Genomic DNA, 24223 nt, shown 5'->3' on the forward strand with positions numbered 1-24223 from the left:
AGCTTGCAGAGACAACTAGAAACAATGCAAACTGATAACAGTGCAGCATAGGCAGAGAACACAGTAGATATCAATTCACAGAATAATCAGAAGCATTTTTTGCACCAATTGAACCTAAATAAAATCTGGGAAAAAAAAAAAAAAACGCAAAGAAGTTCATTCCTAAGGATTACATACCTTATGGCTAAAATCAGTTTCGATTCCACAGCAGACTCATGACCTCCCCTCCTCTGAAACAAGTTATTTTATTTTTCTATCTGTGACAAATACAATGTTTACTTGGTGTATAAATTCCAGTTGAAAATAAATGACAGACTGCTTTCGGGATTTAAAGTTTTAACTATACGTCTAGTTTTAAAAATGCCAATAAAGAAAATGTGTTATTCCTGGTGACAGATGGTTTATATTTCATATGGATGCCTTGTAAATTACAAGAAAAATATGTAAAATTTAGTATAAATTTCTAAAACAAAGATGTACGATTTTTACAATCAGTATAATTTTTGATGTTATTTGTTTTTAAGTAAATAAAATCTTACCAAATGATTTTGCCTTTTTTTTTTTTTACATTTGAATCATATCCCTACTGATTTACAGCAGAAAGCTCTCCTCTGTTACAGAAGGGCACAGGTACACCCCACTGGTATGGGACTGACCATCCCGCTGCGAACAGGGGTCATCCTGTCACACCCCCTGGCACACATCAGAGACTGGTGGACCATTGTTTGATGAATACATTTTTTTGTCCACTAAATTAAAATTACTTGGGAACATAGCAAGTTGGCCAAACAGCTGCCACATCTTGGGCCATGGCAGAAGATTCTGTGGACACTTTTCTTTTACACTGCAGGGATAACTTTTTTTACCTTTTACCACTTGAGCCATTCATAGGGATTAACTGTTGGCTGTATATTAATCGAAAGTATCTCACAAAAGTGAGTACACCCCTCAAATTTTTGTAAAAATTGTATTGAGTGTACAGCTTGTATAACAGTAAAAATTAGCTGTCCCCTCAAAATACGGTAACTCAACACAGACATGGTCTAAACCACTGGCAACAAAAGTGAGTACACCCCTAAGTGAAAATGTCCCAATTGGGGCCAATTAGCCATTTTCCCTCCCCAAAGTCATGTGACTCGTTAGTGTTACAAGGTCTCAGGTGTGAATGGGGAGCAGGTGTATTAAATTTGGTGTTATCGCTCTCTCTCTCTCATACTGACCACTGGAAGTTCACCATGGCACCTCATGGCAAAGAACTCTGAGGATCTGAAAATATTTTTTTACTGATAAACCACACAAATGAAAATAAAGAAACTTTTTTTTTATAAAATTGAATTTTATAATAAGCAGTATAATTCACTTATAAAGATACCAAAGAATACAAAAAAGGTGCAAAATATTTCCTTCATAGCTAGTGTTAAAAATAAACACGTATATGACATCAAAGTATACTCTGTCAAAGCTTACTTGCTTTTTGTCTAAAACCTATCAAACAAAAAAGAGGAAGCCCTTCGCATCTCCCTGCTCTACAAAGACAAAAGTCACTTCTGTGGCTACAGCACAAAATGGGAGATTTGCTTACATTGAAAAGGCACTCGTCTTATTTCATAATTGTACATTTTAAAGCAATACAAGAATTATTGTACCTACTATATCATTTAAAGCGGAGCACCAGCAGATATGAGGGAAAAAAAGAAGAGAACACCCTTTTAGCCAGCTATGCATTTGTTTAAAAAAATCTGAATGTATTTCCAGTTCTAATATTTGTAACTGAAACTTATATTATTTCTAGAAGAACCTAGACTGGGAGGGGGGTTTGCTGAATTGCACAGCGCTGCCGGTCTAACGCTGGCAGCTTGCCAACAGGGAGGATAGAAGAATGCTGTTGCCTGGCTATCCTAATAATTCTCTGTGCATTAGCAGCTAAATATGCAGATCCAAAGTTCCAACTCTACAAGCTGCATACTTATTCCAAGTCAGTGAGTATTGTAGTCATAAATAATGGGAGGTCAGCAATGGCAGACTTCATATTTTTGTCAGTATCAGTACATGCCTCCTTCTGTAACCAGACAGCAGTGGCGACTGTTGCCAACAAACACAGAGGGTTGAGCTGCAGACAAACTCATGAAGATAATGCATGCCAAAGTATGGTATAGAATAACCGTATCCTCCAGACAGGGCACCCACCTTCTAAATGAAGACATGGGTTATTAACTAGCCTTCCGACTTATTTGTTGCTGAGTTTTGATTATAAGTAAGGCCCCTTTCATACGTGTGCGATCTGAACGTTGTGCGACTTGAAGCAATACCTGTGTAATCTTGAGGTATTTGGACCTTAAGTCGCATCAAAATCTGACCAAAGTAGTGCAGGGACTACTTTGAAGACACACAGATATGAAGGGTAATCATTGGAAACCATGGGGTACGACTTGTCATGTGACTTTGCAGTCCAAAGTTGTAGGACAAATCGCCCAAGTGTGAAAGGGGCCTAAATGGGTAACAAGAAAAAAAAAACGTATTGTGGTTTAAAAGAAAATGCGCGCAAATACATACAAAAAATAAAAAGGAGACGTTTGAAAAAGTAGCTGCTCAAACAGGAGTATCATGTGCAAGAGGCCAAGAGCAGTCAGGCAGGAGTGCTTTTAAGTGTTAGTCTTTGCCACTTTTAAACTACTTTCAGTATATCTGGCATCAGACTCAATACAATTATATTAAACAAATAAGAGCACTGGTTGTCACAGGGCTGCTCATCAGAAAGGCAGCCCAACATACAATTCAAGCAGCTTGCTTGAAATGACAACAACAATGCTGCTAATTGTAAGGCAGTGGATTAGTGTTGTCAGCCCAAAACAGGAAGGGCCAGAACTGGCAGTATTTCAAGATAAGAAACTACAATAGTCACGCAAAAAAAAAAAAAAAAATATTCAGGGAGGCATTTTTTTTTTTTTCAGTTTTGCGAAGAGTTAATACTTCTCTCAAGTTTTATGGTGGTCTGTGACCCCACTCAGACAAGTAATGAAGAAAAATCATGTACTGGGGACACAAACCACAATTAAAACTTAAGCAAAGTTTTGGCTGCTCGGTTTAGGTCTGTACATGAGGACAATAGCAAATATTGTTTTTATACACACAATAAACCCATTACCCACTTTGTTAGCTGCTGTAATGCCATGCTAAAAACAGACTTCCTTAATATTGATAAAGAGTTGCTTATACAGTGTGTATCAAAAAATGAAGAAAAAAAAAGGTACCTTCTACGCTTAAAATATAGAGTACAAATAGGTAGTAAGCACTAAAAAGGTGCTCTGCTGCCGTGTCATAACCTGAGTCAAAGCATAACTCTTGTGACTGCATAATATGAAAGTGTTAGTAACAGTCATACAACATATACAGTATATATGGACACACATTTATATAAAGACCCACAAAACTGGTTACACACTCTCTGTAGCACAATGTCAGCGCGCACCAATGTTGCCAATACTGGTCAAAGCCATCTCAGTCCAGCCTTCAATTGTATGCTGAAGTCGCCGGGTACTTCTTCTCCAAGACATCCGAGAACGGCGGGCACAATGCAGATTTTTGGCCATTAAACTGTGATAATTCAAAATTGCTTCTTTTCTAAGGACAAAAACACATTTTTTTAAATAGGATTTCAATGACCTGCACTAAAATAAAAAAATTCAGTTTTAGATAAGTTTTTTTGCACGTTTCTTTAAAGGTGGTTTCTCCAAATTCCATGTCATTTTAAAAGCACCCACTATGCTGCATATTTTGTAAGAATACAGAGGTTTTCCAAGCAAACTTAAATATGAAAAGGGATTAGACTCATAAGCACTGTATTTGCAAAGCAAAAAACATGATACACCTTGTTGGAGGGGACTGAACATGCCTAGCTTCCAAGGACACCTCCTCATTTGGGAGATTAGGCTAATATTTAACAGATACGTATACTTTGTTATACAAGTATGTCCATTTAAGGATGCAGAAAAATTGGATTTTTGACTTACCATAAAATCCATTTCTCTGATATTCATTGACGGACACTGCTCTTGATCTTCTTAACCCTTGGGTTATACTGCCCCCTACAGACGTAGGACACTAGGCAGAAAAAAAAAAGTCTGGCTATGCTTATGGGCAAAAAACAAGTAAAATCTCCTGCACTCGAGTGCCAAGTTAAAGGGACGGTTGTATTGCTGGCATCTAGGCTCTTGCTGCTGCCTTCTCAGGACGATGGGTAGCCATATGGCCTGAAAACATAGAAAACAAGAGAAGGGCACATCGACCTAGTACAATATCACAAGACATTTATTGGAAAATTAAGAGACATGTCCAGGATGACTGGAAGGCTTCCGTGGTGATGGAGCTGACTGGTTTCAAGGGACGTTTCAAGGGTTCTGATGAAGAGGGTTCTCCCTTGAAATGTGTCAGCCCCATCACCACGGATGCCTTCCAGCCCTCCTGCTTTACTGAAAAGCATCCTTGTCCTGGAGGTCTCCTGATTGCAAAAGGAGTTTTTATATGCATACTTTCAGCATACATTTGAGTACAATGTACGGCATCATGTCTTTTCATTTTCCAATAAATGTCTTAAGATATTGCACTAGGTCGGTGCGCCCTTCTCTTGTTTTCTACGTTTACGCCTACGGGCAGGGGGTATACTCCCTCTCCCTGCTATAGGTACTCAGTTTGTTACAAGCAGTGTCAGAAGAATTACAACTACACAGAGGGGTGGTTGCTGTGTCTGTCAAACAAACAGAAAAATGGATTTTTACGGTAAGTAAAAAAATCTAATTTTCTCTTTCTTTCATTGACAGACGCAGATCCTGATCTTCTTAACCATTGGGCGTCCCAAAGCAGTGTTAAACATGAAGGGTGGGAACAGCAAAAAATAAATTCCCAAAACGAAACTATAGCTAACCAGGAGCTCAACCAAAACTGGAGCCCACCTGAAAAAAAAAAAAAACACATTACACCCTCAAAGAGGACCAGGTCCTCTACACAGCAGCCTGCAAAACCTTGCAGCCAAAAGAAACATCCGCAGATGCCAACACATCCACTTTATAGAACTTTGTGAAAGTGTGCACCAAAGACCAGGTGGCCGCCTTGCAAACCTGCCTAGGCCTGAGAAGGCAACACAATGTCTTCATTCAAATGACAGTCAGAGACCACCTTAGGAAGGAATGATTGACAGAGGCAAAGCACCACCTTATCCTTGTGAAGCACCATAAGATGAAAGACAGGATAACGCCGCCAGTTCCCAAACCCTGCATGCAGAGATGATAGCCAAAGAAGGCCACATTCTGAGGCAACTTAAGCAGGGAAACCTCCCGAATATTTTCAAAGTGACGCTTCAGTAGAGCTGAAAGCACCACATTAGGATTCCAGGGCGGCAACGGAACCCGCACTGATAGAACCACATGTTGGACACCCTGAAGAAAAAAGGTTCGCACCAGGGAGTGTGTGGCCAAAGGTCGTTGGAATAATACTGCCAAAACCCGATACCTGGCCCTTGATGTCACTCAAGGCCAATTTGTGTTCAACCCCCCCCCCCTCCCCCCATCGAAGGAAGGTTAGATCCAATCCACCGAGAAGGAGCGAGGATGAACCCCATGAGACTTAGAGCACGCAATGTAGATCTTCCTAGTGGCAGATTTCCAAGCTTTTAATAGCGTAGGAATCACCGATTCAAACAAACCTCCACTCTTTAGCACCTGACATTCAACAGCTAAGCCGTTAAAACCAGCGACTGTAAAGCAGGATGGAAGATTGGTCCTTGGGACAGCAGATCCTCCCTGAGAGAAGTCCCCAAGGAGCATTGGTGACCAGCTGTACCAGTTTGGACACCAAGACCGGCGAGATCAGTTAGGAGCCACTAGAATGACCGGAATCCCTCCTGCCTGATTCCTGCACAGTCGTGGCAGAAGTTTGAGAGGGCTGGAACAAATCAGTCAGCCCACCTTAGAATGCCGGCTACTTACTGAGCCACCAGGACACTTCTTGTGCCCCCTTGGCCATTGGCAGACCACGGCCATGGCATTGTCTGAATTCATTTGTATTGGACACCCCTGAATTGTCCAATGAGCCAGACAAAGTGTGATCACTCAAGAGTTCCAGTATACTTATCAACAGTCTGGGCTCTGCCAGATTCCAGACCCCCTGAGCTTGTCTGTGCTGAGGACGCCTCCTCAACCGGACAGGCTGGCATCTGTGTTGACAACCGTCCAGTACAGGAGGAGAAGGATTTTCCCTGTCAAAGTGCCAGAGAGCAAAGCCAACTGGCCGTGGATCCTTGACCTATTTGACCAGAATCTCTTTAGCAGAGATCTTGTGTGAAACAGACTGCCTTGAGGGTGAACACCATCATGCCCAGCATGTGCATGCAAGCCCGGAGTGATGACCATCTGCTGAGCAACAGAAGCTGAACTGCCTTCTGCAATGTCTGCAAGAGTCCAGAGTCAGACTCCAATAGGCCATTATTTTTGGACAGAACCAAAAGCAGACTCCTGAACGTTCAGGATCCCACTGAACTCCCTTAAGCGTTCCCAGAGCAATCTCCAGTAGTCCATCAGAGCAGTCAGACTCCGCTTGCAGAAGATCATCCAGGTACCCCAGTAGTGCGATCCCCCGCTGACTCATAATACCAGCACTGGGGCTAACACTCCAGACAATGCTCCCCGTCCACGGCAAAACGAAGGAAACACAGGCGACCAGCACATATTAGAATGTGCAGGTAGGCGTCCTTGATGTTGAAAGAAGGAAGAAGAAATCCCCCTGATGTAGGGATGCCACTACCATGTGAACGAACTCCATGCGGAACTTCTGTACTCGCACAAAGCAGCTTAGTGCCTTGAAGTCAAGAATTGAACGTACCTTGCCTTCCTTCCTGGGGACTGTAAAGAGGTTTGAGTAGAAAAAAGCTTGAAAAATGTTCCGAAGTCGGAACTGGAACAATCACCCCTTGAAATAACAAATCTTGCACTGCAAGAGACCCCGTAAAGGGATCTGGGGACAAGTGCAGGTTGGAAGGGAAAAAAAAAAAAAAACCTTTCTGAAGGGCAAGACCGAACTCGATCTTGTAGCCAGACCGAATAACTTCCTAGACCCACTTGACCTGTATCAGGGAGGTCCATGGATCTGGAAACCAGTGAAGACGTCCCCCCACTCCAGATACAGGTGAGGGCGCCCCTTCATGCAGACGCAGCCTTGTCTGCAGGTCTGGAAGAGCCTGCTCCTGGCTTGCCAGACCAGATACTCTTGGAACCTCTGGTGGAGGCCCTGACTTTTGATCCCTAATCTTGTTATCCTGAGAGACGAAGAGGCAGTTTAGAAGCAGAGGAGAATGGCCCACGTCTACGACAGCCCTCCTTGCCCTTGGTAGACTGAGGAAGAAGAGTACTCTTCCCCCTGTGAGACCCTGAACGATGTCATCCAAGGAAGCTCCAAACAGCCGACCCCCTACAAGAGGGAGATCCGAAAGGGCCTTCTTCAAAGTCTGGTCCGCAGACCAGCATTGCAGCCAGACAATACGCAGAAGGACCACTGCTGATACAAACAGCCTAGAAAATCAAAAAGGAGACACATCCAAAGAGGCACCACAGACAAACTGTAGCTCCTGGACCAACCAGTACACCAGCTCCGCAAAGACAGGGGGAAGCTATTCTCCCTCCAGGTCCCGGCGTAAAAGCTTAGCCCACTCGGTTAGAGTTTGCAACACCAGGGCACCAATAATTATTGGCCTAATTGCCGAACCGGTCACAGCGCACATATGGTGGGCCAGAGCATCTTATTAGCTGGACGTGGAAAGGTCGGGGACTCCTCAACAAGGTTGAAGGTAGCTAAATTTCACCTGGAAACCGGCAAATCCACTACAGGTGGGACCTTTAAATCCTCATAAGGATACCACAAGCATAAAATGCCTTGCATTTTGGACCACCCCACTGTTTGTGACAATGTTATCAAGGTAAGCGGAAAGAGGAACACTCTCGCGGCTTTGAAGGGCCTGGTGGTGCCAAAAGGAACCGGTGCCTCCGATGCAGGATTAGCCGCAACCTCCATTCCTTAAAGTTTCACGCACTGACACAGTGCATCCGCCAGTGCCTATTTAAGTATGGCTAGCGGAGCAGAGGAATCATCCTCACTAGCTGAGCCTAGACATATGCCGGTTTTCGGTAATTCGATATATCGCGGTATTGCATAGCCACGGTATTGTTATTGTGGCATTTTTAAAATACCGAGTTTCTCTGTCAAGTCTGCCTGACTTGTGAATTGATACATTTCAGTGAGCTGGATGACTCATTCACTCACTCAGCTAACACCTTTCAGCATTAAGTCTCCTAACTATAAACAAAAATGATTACATTTGTATCTTTTCCTTCCCTCTGCCAGGGAGAAAGGAAGTTTAACCTCTTAAAGACTGGATCTTTTTCTGACACTTGCTGTTTGCAAGTTAAAATCAGTTTTTTTTTTGCTAGAAAAGTACTTAGAACCCCCAAACATTTTATATATTTTTTTAGCAGAGACCCTACAGAATAAAATGGCGATTGTTGTAATATTTTATGTCACACTGTATTTGCGCAGCAGTCTTTCAAACGCAATGATTAGACTTTAATGAATAAAAAAAAAAAAAAAAACGTAACAGTAAAGTTATCCCAATTTTTTTTTTTTTTGTTACACAGAGAATCGTGAGAGAATCGTGATCTTTATTCCAAGCTAAAAAATCGTGATTCTCATTTTGGCCAGAATCGTGCAGCTCTAATAAATATATATATACACACACACACGCCTAGCAGCCCACATTACATTATTATATAGCCATCAAGCAGTGTCTGGCCTACCTGGTGATGACTGGTCCTGGCGCTCTGATCCGATGGCCTGGTCTTTAAAGGGGCAAATCCTTGCGATCCAGAAGTGGTTAAACCTGCAGGAGGACCGGTGTTTTTATCTATTAATGACTTTACTATTGCTTTAGGCCTGGTTCACATGTATGCGGGTTGGTGGTTCACATGTATGCGGGTTGGCGGTTCACATGTATGCGGGTTGGCGGCCCACATTTGCACAGGCATAGCAGCCCATTGATTTGAACGGGCTGCTATGCCCTCATTTTCCGCAGAAAAAAGGTGCATGCAGCATTTTTTTTAAATTCAGTCAGGGCCGGATTAACAGCATCATGGGCTTGGTGCTGAGGATTTTGAAGGGCCTTAGGGCCGTGCCTTGCCATGCACCCAGAGGAGGAAGGGTGCAGCCATGCATGCCTAATTCAACATGGGATGCTGTCTCTGAAGCCCATAAACACATCCATGCATCGCCAACTGTCCCTCCTTGTCCGGCCTTCACGCTGTGTGGGGAGGTTCTGAGGGTGCTGCCTGGGGAAGCGAGCATAGAAGCCAGACTTCTGTGTTTACAAGTGACAGAAGAGCGGTAACAGTGAATATGGCCAACCCGGGGCCTATATAAAAGGTAGGGGCCTGGAGCTGCAGCTCCAATAGCCCCTACATTAATCTGGCCCTGAATTCAGTGGCCTTGAAATCCATCCTGCTTTTGCACCATGCGACTAACCTGCAGTTCCTGCTCTGGCAAGCTTTCTGCATTTTTTGTATACGTGGGCACGGCATTTAAAAATAAACAGTTTGCGTGTGCAGCAACGGCAGGTAAGTCGCATGGTGCAAAAGAAGGATGGATTTCATGGCCACTGCATTTTTTTAAATTCTGCATGCACCTTTTTTCAGCTGAAAACGCAGGCATAGCAGCTCAAGCCCATTCACATCAATGGGCTGCTATGCCTGTGCAAATGTGGGCCCCCAACCCGCATACATGTGAACCAGGCCTAAAGCAATAGTAAAGTCATTAATAGATAAAAACACCGGTCCTCCTGCAGGTTTAACCAATTAATGACTTTACTATTGCTTTAGGCCTGGTTCACATGTATGCGGGTTGGGGGCCCACATTTGCACAGGCATAGCAGCCCATTGATGTGAATGGGCTTGAGCTGCTATGCCTGCGTTTTCAGCTGAAAAAAGGTGCATGCAGAATTTAAAAAAATGCAGTGGCCATGAAATCCATCCTTCTTTTGCACCATGCGACTTACCTGCCGTTGCTGCACACGCAAACTGTTTATTTTTAAATGCCGTGCCCACGTATACAAAAAATGCAGAAAGCTTGCCAGAGCAGGAACTGCAGGTTAGTCGCATGGTGCAAAAGCAGGATGGATTTCAAGGCCACTGAATTTTAAAAAAATGCTGCATGCACCTTTTTTCTGCGGAAAATGAGGGCATAGCAGCCCATTCAAATCAATGGGCTGCTATGCCTGTGCAAATGTGAACCACCAACCCGCATACATGTGAACCAGGCCTAAAGCAATAGTAAAGTAATTTATAAACAACACCTCCTTCAGGTTTAACCACTTCTTGACCACAAGGATTTGCCCTCTTAATGACCAGGCCATCGGATCGGAGCCGAGCGCCAGAACCAGTTATCACCAGTTAGGCCAGACACTGCTTGATGACCTATTTTAGGCCTGGTTCACAGAGTCTGTACTGACTGACTATATAATAATGTGCATAAGTGAACCAAAGCCCCTAAATTCAGCAATGAAATTGAAGTGAGGTGGAAATTTAATAATTTAAATTTAATAATAGAATACCGTGATAATACCGTATACCGTGGCAAAACCTTAATCAATTAATCGCAGCATGAAAATCTGATACCGTCACAAGCCTAGCTGAGCCCTCAGGGTGTGTGGACTTAGAGCCAGTAGTATCGCTATATACTGAGCTCCCACTGAAAACATAAAATCGGGGAGGCCACTGACTACGATCCCGCAAAGGGGACGCCGGCCAAGGGACCTATTGGACCCCGAAAAAAAACAAGGGAGGTCTCCCTCCATAGGAGGACAGAATAGGACATAGCCCGCTTAAAAGGAAGCTGCTCGCTGTGACGCGGACGTTCAGGCAGGGTACCCTTGCGAAGACTGTCATTAAAAATGAAGCGCCCCCACAGCGCCACCTGTGCCAAGCTGACTATATGACCCAGCAGGTCCAGCCGCCAGGACGAGAGCCCAAGCGGAGCTGACCACCCAGGGGCAGCTGAGGGGTAGGCGGATGCCCAAACGGAGGCAGTGGCTTAAGCCATCCTCACAGGGGCCGCCTCATATAGGTTTCGAAAAGTAGGCCGCAAAGCCTACGTGAGGCGCGTATCCGCGGATAGTAAAAACATCCACTCACCCAAGCCAACAACCACCGCAGGGAGCCTAGAGGACAAGCCTATCCTAGTCACCAACCCCCAGAATGGCAGGGAACTCTTCTCAACCCACTGCTGCACACCAGGAAAACCTGGTCAGCCGAAACTCCAACCAGCCCCCCTTAAGAGCATGTGGCAAAGGCAGCTCATCACCGCACATTGAGGGGTCGAAAGACGCACAGTGACTGAAATTTTTAGAGGGACTGGGGGGGGACCCGGGGTCCAACCAACCAGGTAGGGGCCCGCGTCCACCCCAAAACCCTCCCGGGGTAGTGGGGAGACACACAGCTACATACCACACCAGGAACTGGATGGCCACCACTCCGGACAGGACACCGCGCCATTGTAATGTGGGTGCTGTCGGGCCAGAAGGAAATGCTGCCAATCAGGCCGAAGCCAGTTTGAATGCTTCCTCGCAGGCCTGCTCCCATCCAGTGGAGCTATGTCACGGCCGACCTAGTGTGGAGCTTCGGTCTGCACGCGCTTGCTGGCCAGACTGGGGGGACCCCAAGGGTCTATATTATCCAGTTCGTCGCCCAGTCCGGCACTTGATTGTAGTCCTCACAGGAACAAAACAACAAGAAGAAAAAAATTCCATTTAAAATGAAAAAATTGCCATGACCAGAGATCACAGCAAGAAACTAGGTCCTTACTCCTGACTAGGCAACTTAAAAAAAAACTGAGTGCCTATAGCTAAGAGCGATTGTATGCCCCCTGGGACTGCACATAAGCATAGTCAAGCTTTTTCTTGCCTAGTGTCCTACTCCTGTAGGGGGCAGTATAACCAATGGTTAAGAAGAATCAGGAGCCGTGTCAGTCAATGAACGAAAGAAAAAAAAAAAAAAAACCTGGAACCCGATTGGTCTCTATGCAGAGCTGCCCCAGATTGTGGGTTGAAGTGTCTAGTGTGACATAACAGCATAACTGCAGCCAGGAGTAATGGGTACAAAACCTGCTAAAGACCAGCAAGAGCCAATAATTAAAAGAGGCCCAAAAATTGCTATGCTCATGATATAGACTAGCCCTTCAACTAAAATATTTTGGCTTTTTGGTCAGGTTCTACATGCCTTCTATACAATTAAGAATGTGTTCTCTCATATATATATATATATACACACACACATATATATATATATATATATATATATATATAACAGTGCCTTGCAAAAGTATTCGGCCCCCTTAAACTTTTCGACCTTTAGTCACATTTCAGGCTTCATACATGAAGATATAAAAACTAATTTTTTGTGAAGAATCAACAAGTGGGACACAATCAATGAGTGGAATGAAATTTATTGGATATTTCAAACTTTTTTAACAAATAAAAAACTGAAAAATTGGGCGTGCAAAATTATTCAGCCCGCTTAAGTTAATACTTTGCAGCGCCACCTTTTGCTGCGATTACAGCTGTAAGTCGCTTGGGGTATGTCTATCAGTTTTGCACATTGAGAGACTGACATTTTTGCAGATTCCTCCTTGCAAAACAGCTCGAGCTCAGTGATGGTTGGATGGAGAGCGTTTGTGAACAGCAGTTTTCAGTTCTTTCCACAGATTCTCGATTGGATTCAGGTCTGGACTTTGACTTGGCCATTCTAACACCTGGATATGTTTATTTGTGAACCATTCCATTGTAGAATTTGCTTTATGTTTTGGATCATTGTCTTCTTGGAAGACAAATCTCCGTCCCAGTCTCAGGTCTTTTGCAGACTCCATCAAGTTATCTTCCAGAATGGTCCTGTATTTGGCTCCATCCATCTTCCCATCAATTTTAACCATCTTCCTTGTCCCTGCTGAAGAAAAGCAGGCCCAAACCATGATGCTGCCACCACCATGTTTGACAGTGGGGATGGTGTGTTCAGGGTGATGAGCGGTGTTGCTTTTACGCCAAACATAGCATTTTTGCATTGTTGCCAAAAAGTTTGATTTTGGTTTCATCTGACCTGAGCACCTTCTTCCACGTTTGGTGTGTCTCCCAGGTGGCTTGTGGCAAACTTTAAACGACACTTTTTATGGATATCTTTAAGAAATGGCTTTCTTCTTGCCACTCTTCCATAAAGGCCAGATTTGTGCAGTATACGACTGATTGTTGTCCTATGGACAGAGTCTCTGTTAGGAACACTCCCTGTGCCCACTGAAGAGCGGTCATGAATCTGCCACTAAAGAGTTAACTTAGTGCAGACTAATTGCACTAATTGGCAAAAGGCTGGCTTATTTAAACACCTCAGCAGCACTGAGCCTTTGCTGTCTTGTCTGCAGCTTTACCTGTACTTCCTGATCCTGAACCTGCTGTTTCCTGTTGACTTCCTGATCGACCTCCCAGCTTGTCCACTACTTCGTCTGCTTGCTGCCCGCCCTGACCTTGGCTCGTTCCTGTGACCACTCTCCTGCCTTATCCTTGTCGGCTTATCTGCTTCCGATTCTGGACTTGTTCACCTCCTGGTGGCCCATCCACTGCCATCTCCATCCATTCCTGGAGGACTGTGATTACGGCCCATACCTAGTGGTCGTTCAGTATATTCCCTCAAGGCGACTCAGGGGTTCGAGTAGAAGAGCTTTACATACTGTCTGAATTTATGCTTGCTAAATTGCCATATGCTATGCTGCGAAGCCTCCCTCTGATTATTCACCTGAGTACAGACGGACAATCTGCATTCCACACACTACCACTTGGCCATCCAATGCCTTCTCTATTATTCTAGGAGGACTGTGACTATGGCTCATACTTAGAGATTGGCTAGTGCACCCCTATAAGTTGACCCAGGGGCTTCAAGAGCAAAAGAGCTTCACGCTTAACCCAATTCCATGCCTGCTTAGTTGTTATGTGCTTTGCTGCTGAACTGCTGTTTATTACTTGTTCTGTCACTGCTCTGTTTGGTTTGACGATATTGGTGCCACCAATAAGGATCTTCATTTGCCACAATACCGGAGTCTGATGATGTGGAGAACTTAAGCCAGTTTTCTCGATCCCAGTGGGAGGAACCTCAGCTGTTTGAATTTGCCACATCCAGCCCCCCCCCCCTTCATTCCCAAACTCATTTTTTGGATTCACCCTATACATATTGGCTGTTTCCCATTTTGCTGTGAGTCTTATATCAAGACCTCAAGACTGCTGCATGATACACATTTTTTCCCCTATCAATCAGTCATCGGATCTGGGATTCAGCCCTTCTTGGGGTGGTGGGTCATCACGGTGGCATGTGTGTTGTTTTGGGTGGTGGGTGGAGCCCCTACAACGGGGTGTTACCAGCGTCTTCTTAGAGGCAGGACCTTACTTTTTGATTTTATCCAGTGTCTATGAGCCTTACTCTGTGTTATTGCATATTGCCTTTTTATTTTACCTTGCATCAATAAAGTACAAAAGTTTTTATCCACCTTACACCCTTGCTTGAGCCTTCTATGCAACTTCTTTTTGCTTTATATATGTCTTTAGTTGCTAGGCTTGCCGGTCATATACCGTGAGGTGTTTGGATGGTGATTTAAGCACCTGGTGTCACACACTCACGCCCCGGGTATTTCTGGGCGTTTGAGTGACTTCCTGATGGTCCCTCCCCTTCCCATGTTTTTTGCAGGTGCATTTATACATAGACTTGATTACACACAGGTGGATTCTATTTATCATCATTAGTCATTTAGGTCAACATTGGATCATTCAGAGATCCTCACTGAACTTCTGGAGAGAGTTTGCTGCACTGAAAGTAAAGGGGCTGAATAATTTTGCACGCCCAATTTTTCAGTTTTTTATTTGTTAACAAAGTTTGAAATATCCAATAAATTTCGTTCCACTTCATGATTGTGTCCCATTTGTTGATTCTTCACAAAAAAATTAGTTTTATATCTTTATGTTTGAAGCTTGAAATGTGGCAAAAGGTCGCAAAGTTCAAGGGGGCCGAATACTTTCGCAAGGCACTGTGTGTGTGTGTGTGTGTATGTATATATATATATATATATATATATATATATATATATATCACCTATTAAAATAAATAGTCTTATGAAACTTGCTTAAAACTCAAAGTAATTTGATTTTTTTTTTTAATAACACTGAAAGTCAGTAGAGCAGACAAAGCATTAAGTAAGGCAGCCCCACTGTAAACAGCAAGGGAAGGATGTTAACTCAGAATGCAGTTCTTCCACTAACAGAGACTGAAGATAGGAAGCATAATCTTTTACATGCTGTCCTACCACTACAGCTTTCAAATGAGCTCTGGCCTCTCCCAGGGTTAGACTGCTTCCGGTATCAATGGTGTCACTAGCTTCTGGTGAGCAGACTGATGTGTCATTGTCTGCCACCACCCAGGGCTGCATTTCTTCTCCATCTACTTTTAGTCGTCAATTATAATAAGCTGTGCCATGAGATATTTAGTCAACCACTTACTGCAATAAAGTTTACATTGCTGATGGCAGTATGGAACTCTGCAAAATGCAACTTGACAATTCACAGCAGTATTTAGTTTGCTGCCACCTATTACTGATTGGATAATAAATCAAGATTATTGGGCAGGCCAATTTGTACTGTCCTAGTGGTTCCGACATCCTAAACTTAAGCATATATGTCTTGTCTCCATCTCAACAGACTCAACCCTCTTAAAAAGAGAATTGCTACAAAAATAATTGTGTGCTCAATATTTAGTTGTTTAGTAAAATACACCAAACCCCACTGTCAAAAAAAAGGGACAATCTGAAAGATAAAAGACATAGTACTTTTACTGTTAAGTACCAGTGTGTGGAAAGCAGAACAAACATTCCTGTGTGTTAGTATATCAACAAAGCCCATGCAAAAAGTTTTTAGAATACACGGAAAGAGTTTGGAAACTTTACCTTGTGATCAGTATCTTCAGTTATCAATGAGAGAAACTGTCATATCACTGATAATAGATGTAAAAATGATAAAAATGTCAGCAGAATTATTTTTGTTACCATGTATTAAATTCTGCTTTGTTTAATGTGATTTATAGCAACTTGTGCATTAAAAAAGACCATCTAAAGCAGTGATGGTGCACCTTGGCACCCCAGATGTTTTGGAACTACATTTCCCATGATGCTCATGCACTCTGCAGTGTAGTTGAGCATCATGGGAAATGTAGTTCCAAAACATCTGGGGTTTGATCTAAAGCAATTATGCCATTATTAGTAACTTCTTTCATTTTGAATTGGGTAGGGATTTGTTAAAACTCATGAATTTTTTACATCTGTACCCTATTCAAGATATTTTTCTTTATATTCGATTCCACGTACATTTTACGAAGTGAGAGGAAAGCTCTCCAAAAGGAGAAAATGCCCTCAGACAATTTTTACAGGAACAAGTGTCCCCATTGGAAGGTTTCCCCTCTATTCTGGTTTAAAAGACAACGCAAAATTTTAATTTTTCATCACTTACAGTCATGGAGCAAATAAGGAAAGTAAAAGATTACACCTCCCTATCAGGGAAACATACTATAATAAACACCTGACAGAGGTCTTAAACCCCCACACTATTCAAAACTAAAAGAAAAAAAAAAAAAAAAAAAAAGCTTATCTGCATTTTAAGGAATATGTAAATCCCAGGTCTCTAAAATGTATAGGTTTAATTTGTTACTTTTACAGCAAAATGTTGTACTTCGGTTCCAGAGTTCCTTATTTGCAAAAAAAAAAAAAAATCTAATCTATTCATTGCTCCCACCAGCATTTTTCAGAGGTACATTGGATGTTGGATTATAGTTGGCTGCGGGGCCTGTATATTCCCTTGCTGTGACATGCAGGCAGCTGCAGAACTACCTTTCCTATGACCTCTGCCGTGCCTTGGCATTGGAGACAAGAGTGGTTGATAGGTAGTCACCGCTGATAGGAACTGAGTTTAAAGCACTCTATTACATCCAAGGTGGAGGTAGGAAAACGAGGGTGCTGTGCTAATGTAGGGACATGGGAACATTGTTCTGTAATCTAGCTGCAGATCACGCATGTAACGCTGAATAGGCTGCTTACAATTTTAATGCAAACGTGTCAACCCCTAACAGAATTCTGCGTTTTGGTTTTATTCCTGACAGGAGGATCACCAAGTATATTTTACTGAAAAGAGCAGCCACTGAGTTATTAGATACAATACAAAAACACAGTACCCCTTCAAAATTCCACAAAGCATATACGAAAAGACTTGCCCTGGTAGATACGAGCACTACATTATAGCATATACAGTATCTCACAAAAGTGAGTACACCCCTCACATTTTTGTAAATATTTTATTATATCTTTTCATGTGACAACACTGAAGAAATGACACTTTGCTACAATGTAAAGTAGTGAGTGTACAGCTGGTATAACAGTGTAAATTTGCTGTCCTCTAAAAATAACTCATAACAGCCATTATAGTCTAAACCGCTGGCAACAAAAGTGAGTACATCCTTAAGTCAAAATGTCTAAATTGGGCCCCAAGTGTCACATTTTTTGCAGCCACTATTATTTTCCACCAGAGCCTCACAGGTTGCCACTGGTCCTCTAGCCCTTTTCCATGGCGAGATCAAAGGGCTGGTGGATGTTAGAGACCTTGCGCTCCTCCACCTTCCATTTGAGGATGCCCCACAGATACTCAATAGGGTTTAGGTCTGGAGACATGCTTGGCCAGTCTATCACCTTTACTCTCAGCTTCTTTAGCAAGGCAGTGGTCGTCTTGGAGGTGTGTTTGGGGTTATGTTAGAATACTGCCCTGCGGCCCAGTCTTCAAAGGGAGGTGGGCAAATGCTCTGCTTCAGTAGGTCACAGTACATGTTGGCATTCATGGTTCCCTCAATGAACTGTAGCTCCCCAGTGGCAGCAGCACACATGCAGCCTCAGACCATGACACTCCCACCACCATGTTTGATTGTAAATAAGACACACTTGTCTTTGTACTCCTCACCTGGTTGCAGCCACACAAGCTTGACACCATCTGAATCAAATACGTTTATCTTGGCCTCATCAGATCACAGGACATGGTTCCAGTAATCCACGTTCTTAATCTGCTTGTCTTCAGCAAACTGTTTGCAGGCTTTTTTGTGCATCATCTTTAGAAGAGGCTTCCTTCTCAGCCATGCCGATCAATTTGATGCAGTGTGCGGCATATGATCTGAGCACTGACAGACTGACTCCCCCCCCCCCCCTCCTTCAACTTCTGCAGCAATGATGCTGGTAGAACTCATACGTCTTTTTTCCCAAAGACAACTCTGGATAGGACGCTGAGCACGTGCACTCAACTTCTCAACTTCTTTGGTCGAGCATGGCGAGGTCTGTTCAAGTGACTAGTATGAGAGAGCGATAACACTAAATTTAACACACCTGCTCCCCATTCACACCTGAAACCTTGTAACACTAACAAGTCACATGACACCGGGGAAGGAAAATGGCTAATTGGACCCAATCTGGACATTTTCAGTTAGGGGTGTACTCACTTTTGTTGCCAGCGGTTTAGACATTAATGGCTGCATGTTGAGTTATTTTGAGGGGACAGTAAATTTACACGTTATACAAGCTGTACACTCACTACTTTACATTGTAGCAAAGTGTAATTTCTTCAGTGTTGTCACATGAAAAGATAGAATAAAATATTTACTATATTTAATATATGTGAGGGGTGTACTCATTTTTGTGAGATCCTGTATATAACCTTTTTTAATGATTTGAATAAATATATATATATATATTTTATGCAACTGGATGTGTGGCAACCTACATAGTCCTATCCAATTAGGGGGCTTTTGCTTTTTGTCTGTCTCATTGGGACGATGGCAACCCACATCCTGAGATTCCGAATAGTTGGGCAACATTTACATTTATTTTGAGAGATAACCTTAAACTGAACTACAAAGTCATCAAATGGCCGGTGTCATAACCAAACACACATCCAGCACCATGGCAACTGCAGATAAAACAGAGTATTGTTTGGCTCAACCGGAGACATCCAGACTCTCAAATGAGTATACTAGGTAGCAGCAAGTGTGAAAGGGAATAAACGACAAATGGTACAGAGATTTCAGCCATGAGACCTTTATATAAAACTAAAGTAGCAGAGCAGAACAAGGCAAAACACACCACAAATGTGCGGATTAAAGGCAGCCTCCTGCGACTCCACAAAAAAAAAAAATACACATACTGACTGTACACAATAAGACAAGGCTGGTGAAACAGAAGGCAAGGCAGATGCAGCTGCAAAAGGGAGCCATGCAACAGACTCATGGCTATCAAGGTAGAAATAGTATGAGGTTTAAAACGTGGCCTAGTATGCATGCAATAGCAGTAAATAGCTCTGATAGCAATGAGAAGGGGCCACATACAACAGAGCTAAACGCTTAGGCTCTGCAAGGGTACGGAAGGGAAAACAAATCCCTACAACTCCCCAGAAGGAACCTTCTAGCCCCCTTCCCCCTCAGACGCCCAAGGGATCATCCACAGAAATTGGTGGAGGACACCAAGAAGCAGCGACAAAAAACATGATCCTGGGCCACCAACTCACCATTCCCAGGAGGAGATCACAGAAGTGCTGGAACCTACCCGCCCAGCAGAGATACCCATAGATGCCCAAAAGGTTAAACCATGCTGTAGGACTGTGTGGATGCCAAGCGTGAAGTCATCAAATAGTGCCCACCCAAACAAGGTAAGAGCACTAAACAAACACACCTCCCTCCCCAGCTCAGAAAACAGCGTCCAGGCAGAAGGGATATCATAGGAAGGGTGTATGCTCAGACAAAATGGCGGGCGCAGCCACCTGTCCGTCCCACTATCAACCACCCCCCCATATAAATACTGGCCAGTAAGAGGTGGCGTCATAAAGCAGTGTTTGCCCATCACAGCTCTGCTCAAGCAGAGGAATGGTTCCGACCTCTCACACCCACCACCAGCACAGTGGAAGAGCGCAGGTAAAGGCAATGAAACAAAAGGACAAATGCCCTAAACAAAATGTTAGGCTCAGCCATCGGCCCCAGTAGGCCACAGGCTGCAGCCTAAAAAAGTGAACAAACCACAAGGTGTCCACATCCGCCACTGAGCATGAAACAATACACTGGCCATTAAGAGGAGCCTCAGAACACCCTCAACCCACAAGCATCATCAGGAGGCAAAATCCACATTTAAGGTACAGGAGACTTGCACCGTATACCTCCACAGCCTCAGAAGACATTGCAAAGCTGCAGCACTGACACTTGATGACGGAAGGCCTGGGAGGCACTAATCGCCCAAGTAGAGTGCGCTTTGACAGGGAAAGGAGGAATCGGACCCCTAATTAAATAGGCCTGAATCACCGTCTGTCTAATCCATTTGGAAATGGCCGCAGAAGCAGCCAACCCTTTTCAAAATCCATCCATGAGTACAAATTGTAAGTCTGACTTTGTGAAAAGACTCTGTAGCTGCCGGTACACCCCGATTGCCCAAACCACATCCAAGGAACGCAAGGCAATTTCCTTAGGATGTTTAGGCCTGGGACATAGGGAAGGCAACACAAGGTCTTCATTCAAATGGAAATCAGAGATGACCTTTGGAAGGAACAACGGACGGGGACGAAGAACCATCTCATCTCTGTGAACCACCAGGTAAGGTGAACGTCAAGACAATGCTGCCAGCTCCGACACCTGCGCACAGAAGTAATAGCTACCAAAAAGGCCACCTTCTGGGACAACATAAGCAGGGGAACCTCACAAAGACTTTCAAAGGGAGGCTTCTGAAGAACAGACAGCACAAAATTGAGGTCCCACGGAGGCAATGGAGACCGCACTGGAGGAGCCAAGTGTCAAACTCCCTGGATAAAGGTGCGCACCAAGGAATGTGTGGTCAATGGACGTTGAAAGAAAACCGCTAGTGCCGAAACCTGGCCCTTCATGGTACTTCAGCTGCATCCTCCATCTTTAAAGTTTCACGCATTGACACAAGCAGCGCATCCACCAGGGCCTTTTCATTGCGGCTAGAGGAGCAGAGGAATCACACTATCTGAGCATGCAGGGTGCGGAGACTCAGACCCAGAAGGGTAACTCCCATCCGCAGCGGCCGAATCAGATTCAGGATCTGAGGAGACAGATGAAGCAGGAGAAGGCGGGGGACGCTTTCTGCTAGCCCGTTTTCCCAGTACCAAATCTACCTTGAACAACAAGGACTCCAGGACCGCTGTCAGTGCAGTCAGGGATTGGTAGGACCCGGAGGGCCCGGCAGCCTCGGAGAGGGGATCAGGTGGGGAAATGTGCTCCAGGGACTACATTAGAGAAGAGAACAACCCACACAAAAACAAAGTGCATAACATGGCTAAAGGCACCCCCACTGCGCTGGCGGGTAATACAGGTTCCAGCACAGAGCACTACCTCTGCTTTAGCAGAGAGAGGAAGAGAAAACCCCACAAAAAAACTCACCACCACAGATCATGCACTCACAGCATCAGGCAAACTGCACACCATGTGGCGATCAGGAAGCAAAAGATCCAGGAGTCAGCATCAGGGGATGAGGAGGGGCACCCACCGCAGAAATCACCGCCCCTATAGCTTCAAAAACATGACCGCTGCTATTTTCAATAAGAAACCACAATAAAATGGCCACTGACGCTAAACAAACATGGCCGTCGATCCACAACAAAAAAGACCCCAAGAAAATGGCGGCGCAATGCGGTTCCCGAGAGGGGGCCCAGGAGCACTGAACACGATCCAGGCAGGAAGGGGGGCCCTGGCAGGAACCGCCACCAGGTCCAGCCCCCCCACCTCAGACCGACCTAAAAGGTATGGCTACCCCTTGGGGGGGGGGACGCTGCATTAAGAGGAGAGCAACCCTGGGGTCCGACAGTCCCAGAGAGGGGCCCATGTCCACCCCAAAAACCTCCAGCGTTAGAGGGGGGACAGCTACTTAACATACCAGGAACAGGGTGGATACCGCTGCTGACAAACCGCCGCTGAATCAGAATAGGGGAGGCTGTCGGCCAGGAGGATCACTGCGACTCAGGTGCGCCAAGTCGTATGCGCCCTAGCAAGACATTTAACTCGCAGGCCAACCCCCGTCCAGTCGGGACTATGTCGTGGCCGACCTAGTGCAGAGCTGAGGCCTGCGCGCACTCGCTGGCCAGATTGGAGGGACCCTCTGGGTCTAGATTATCCAGTCCATCGCCCAGTCCAGCAGTTGATAGTAGATTCTCACAGGAACAAAATAACAAAGATAGGAAAAAAATTCCATTTAAAAAGGAAAAAAATTGCCAGGACTAGAGATCCCTGCAAGGAACTAGGTACTTACTCCTAACTATGCAGAAAAAAAACAATGCCTATAGCTGAGAGTGGGAGTATACCCCCCTGGGACTGCCCCAAAAGCATAGCCAAGTTTTTTCCTGCCTAGTGTCCTACTCCTGTAGGGGCAGTATAACTCAACTGTCTAGAAGATAAGGAGTCGTGTGTCAATGAATGAAAGAGAAATAATCTTAATGAGACATAGGTGTGAAAAAAAAGAAAAAAAAAAAAAATAATAATAATAATAATAATAATAATAATAATAATAATAATAATAATAATAATAATAATAATAATAATAATAATAATAATAATAATAATAATAATAATAATAATAATAATAATAATAATAATAATATATATATATATATATATATATATATATATATATATATATATATATATATATATATATATATATATATATATATGCACATTTTAAAATTTTTATCCCTCTCCTACCTCATCTAAAAGAGAAAAAAAAATGTTCTATTCCAAAAGTCTCTGTACACTCATATCATCTATATAAAAAATTTACTTTCTACCTCCTCATCTTTAGCATAAGTTGCCCTCTAAAGTGGGCTAGCAGAAGCCAAACTATACTCTCTGGAGATTCAGGAGGTTAAAGCAGGTGGCGGCTTAAGTGGATGCCTCACACAGTCCTAGATAATACCTTCCTGATATCAGATCTGTGCTTCAGGCAGTGGCAGACCCAGGGGGAACGAATCAGAGAAATAAATCCACTTTACCTTTCTTCCTTCGAGATGGCATCATCAAATACCCTGGAGAGACGTTTTAGCTGCCGGATTCCTGCCGAGACGCTTTCCAGGTCTTTGTCAAATTGTCTACAAAGAACATTAAAACTCAGTTTACAAAAAAAAAGAAAGAAAAGAAAAATATTAAAAGTAAAAAAAAAAAGTAGTTTAAACAAGTAAAGGGATTTCACTAAAACTAGCAGTAAGAATCGAATGGTTAAAACTTCTATTGTGTCTAACCATATGCGACGTTGATCTAATACTACTATTTGCATCATACATTTAAAGCATATTTTAATGTAGTAGTCACCATGAGTGATGTTTTGTTGCCAGTGAAATCATGCCTTATCACGGTCACAATATCTTGCAGCTAGTAAAGTTAGAGCAGACTGTTTCAAACAATTTGCATAAACCTAAGCAAAACACACAGCATGACAAATCAAAAAGAGACTGCATTCTGCATCTGAGGACATACATTTTAATAAAGAATGGTCTTCATTTGTAGAACTTTTTTTTATTCCTAGAAAGTTTTCACAATTCTTCAAAATAAATATTTTTAAATGCCTTCGCTGTATAAAAGAATCCAAAAGGAGGTACCATTAGCGGCGGGTAATTGGTTAATAGTGTGTCTTGAATTTAACCATTTAGGAAACTAATTAGAGTGGAACTAAAGTCAGAAAATAAAAATCAACAGGCTGGGTTTTTATTGCAGAAGAGACATTGCATTGTGTTTTCTAGTAAATACTCCTTTTTTGCATGTTTACAATCCCCTTTAGAATGTATGCTGAGCTATGAATTGCAGCTCAGCTTACATTCTTTCCCACTGCCTTATGCGTCGGGAAGACTGCCCTTCTGAAAATGCGTGCGATTGACAACATCCTGCCCTGGCCAATAAAGATGGCAAAAGACTGGCACCCAGAAGAAGCCTGGGTGTAAGTTGTCAGCAAGGGGCTTCTTGGAACCAAGGTAAGTATTACTTAACTCAAAAGAGTGTGTTCCACTTTTTTTGCATCCTTTCTCTTTAGTTATTGGCAC

At 43.5% G+C, this 24223-nt stretch overlaps 2 protein-coding genes across 3 annotated transcripts in view; one reads left to right on the forward strand and one right to left on the reverse strand.

The window, feature by feature from the left end:
• The window catches only part of PITPNM3 (PITPNM family member 3), a 1035839-nt gene that overhangs the window by 863896 nt on the left and 147720 nt on the right, over window positions 1-24223 (forward strand). The window lies entirely within an intron of this gene.
• The window catches only part of PIMREG (PICALM interacting mitotic regulator), a 61490-nt gene continuing 40635 nt past the window's right edge, over window positions 3369-24223 (reverse strand). The window contains exons 4-5 of one of the 2 annotated variants that reach the window (XM_082244760.1): window positions 23183-23278; window positions 3369-3621 (exon numbers count right to left, since the gene is read on the reverse strand). In XM_082244760.1, the coding sequence (XP_082100886.1) occupies window positions 3459-3621; window positions 23183-23278 (259 nt within the window). In that variant the 3' untranslated portion in view covers window positions 3369-3458. Of the gene's footprint in view, window positions 3622-16056; window positions 16104-23182; window positions 23279-24223 lie in introns of those variants that run through there. The other variant, XM_082244761.1, reaches the window with a different exon arrangement.

Source organism: Pelophylax lessonae (genome assembly GCF_965119305.1).
Source record: "Pelophylax lessonae genome assembly, chromosome: 2".
In the NCBI taxonomy this organism is placed as follows: Eukaryota; Metazoa; Chordata; class Amphibia; order Anura; family Ranidae; genus Pelophylax; species Pelophylax lessonae.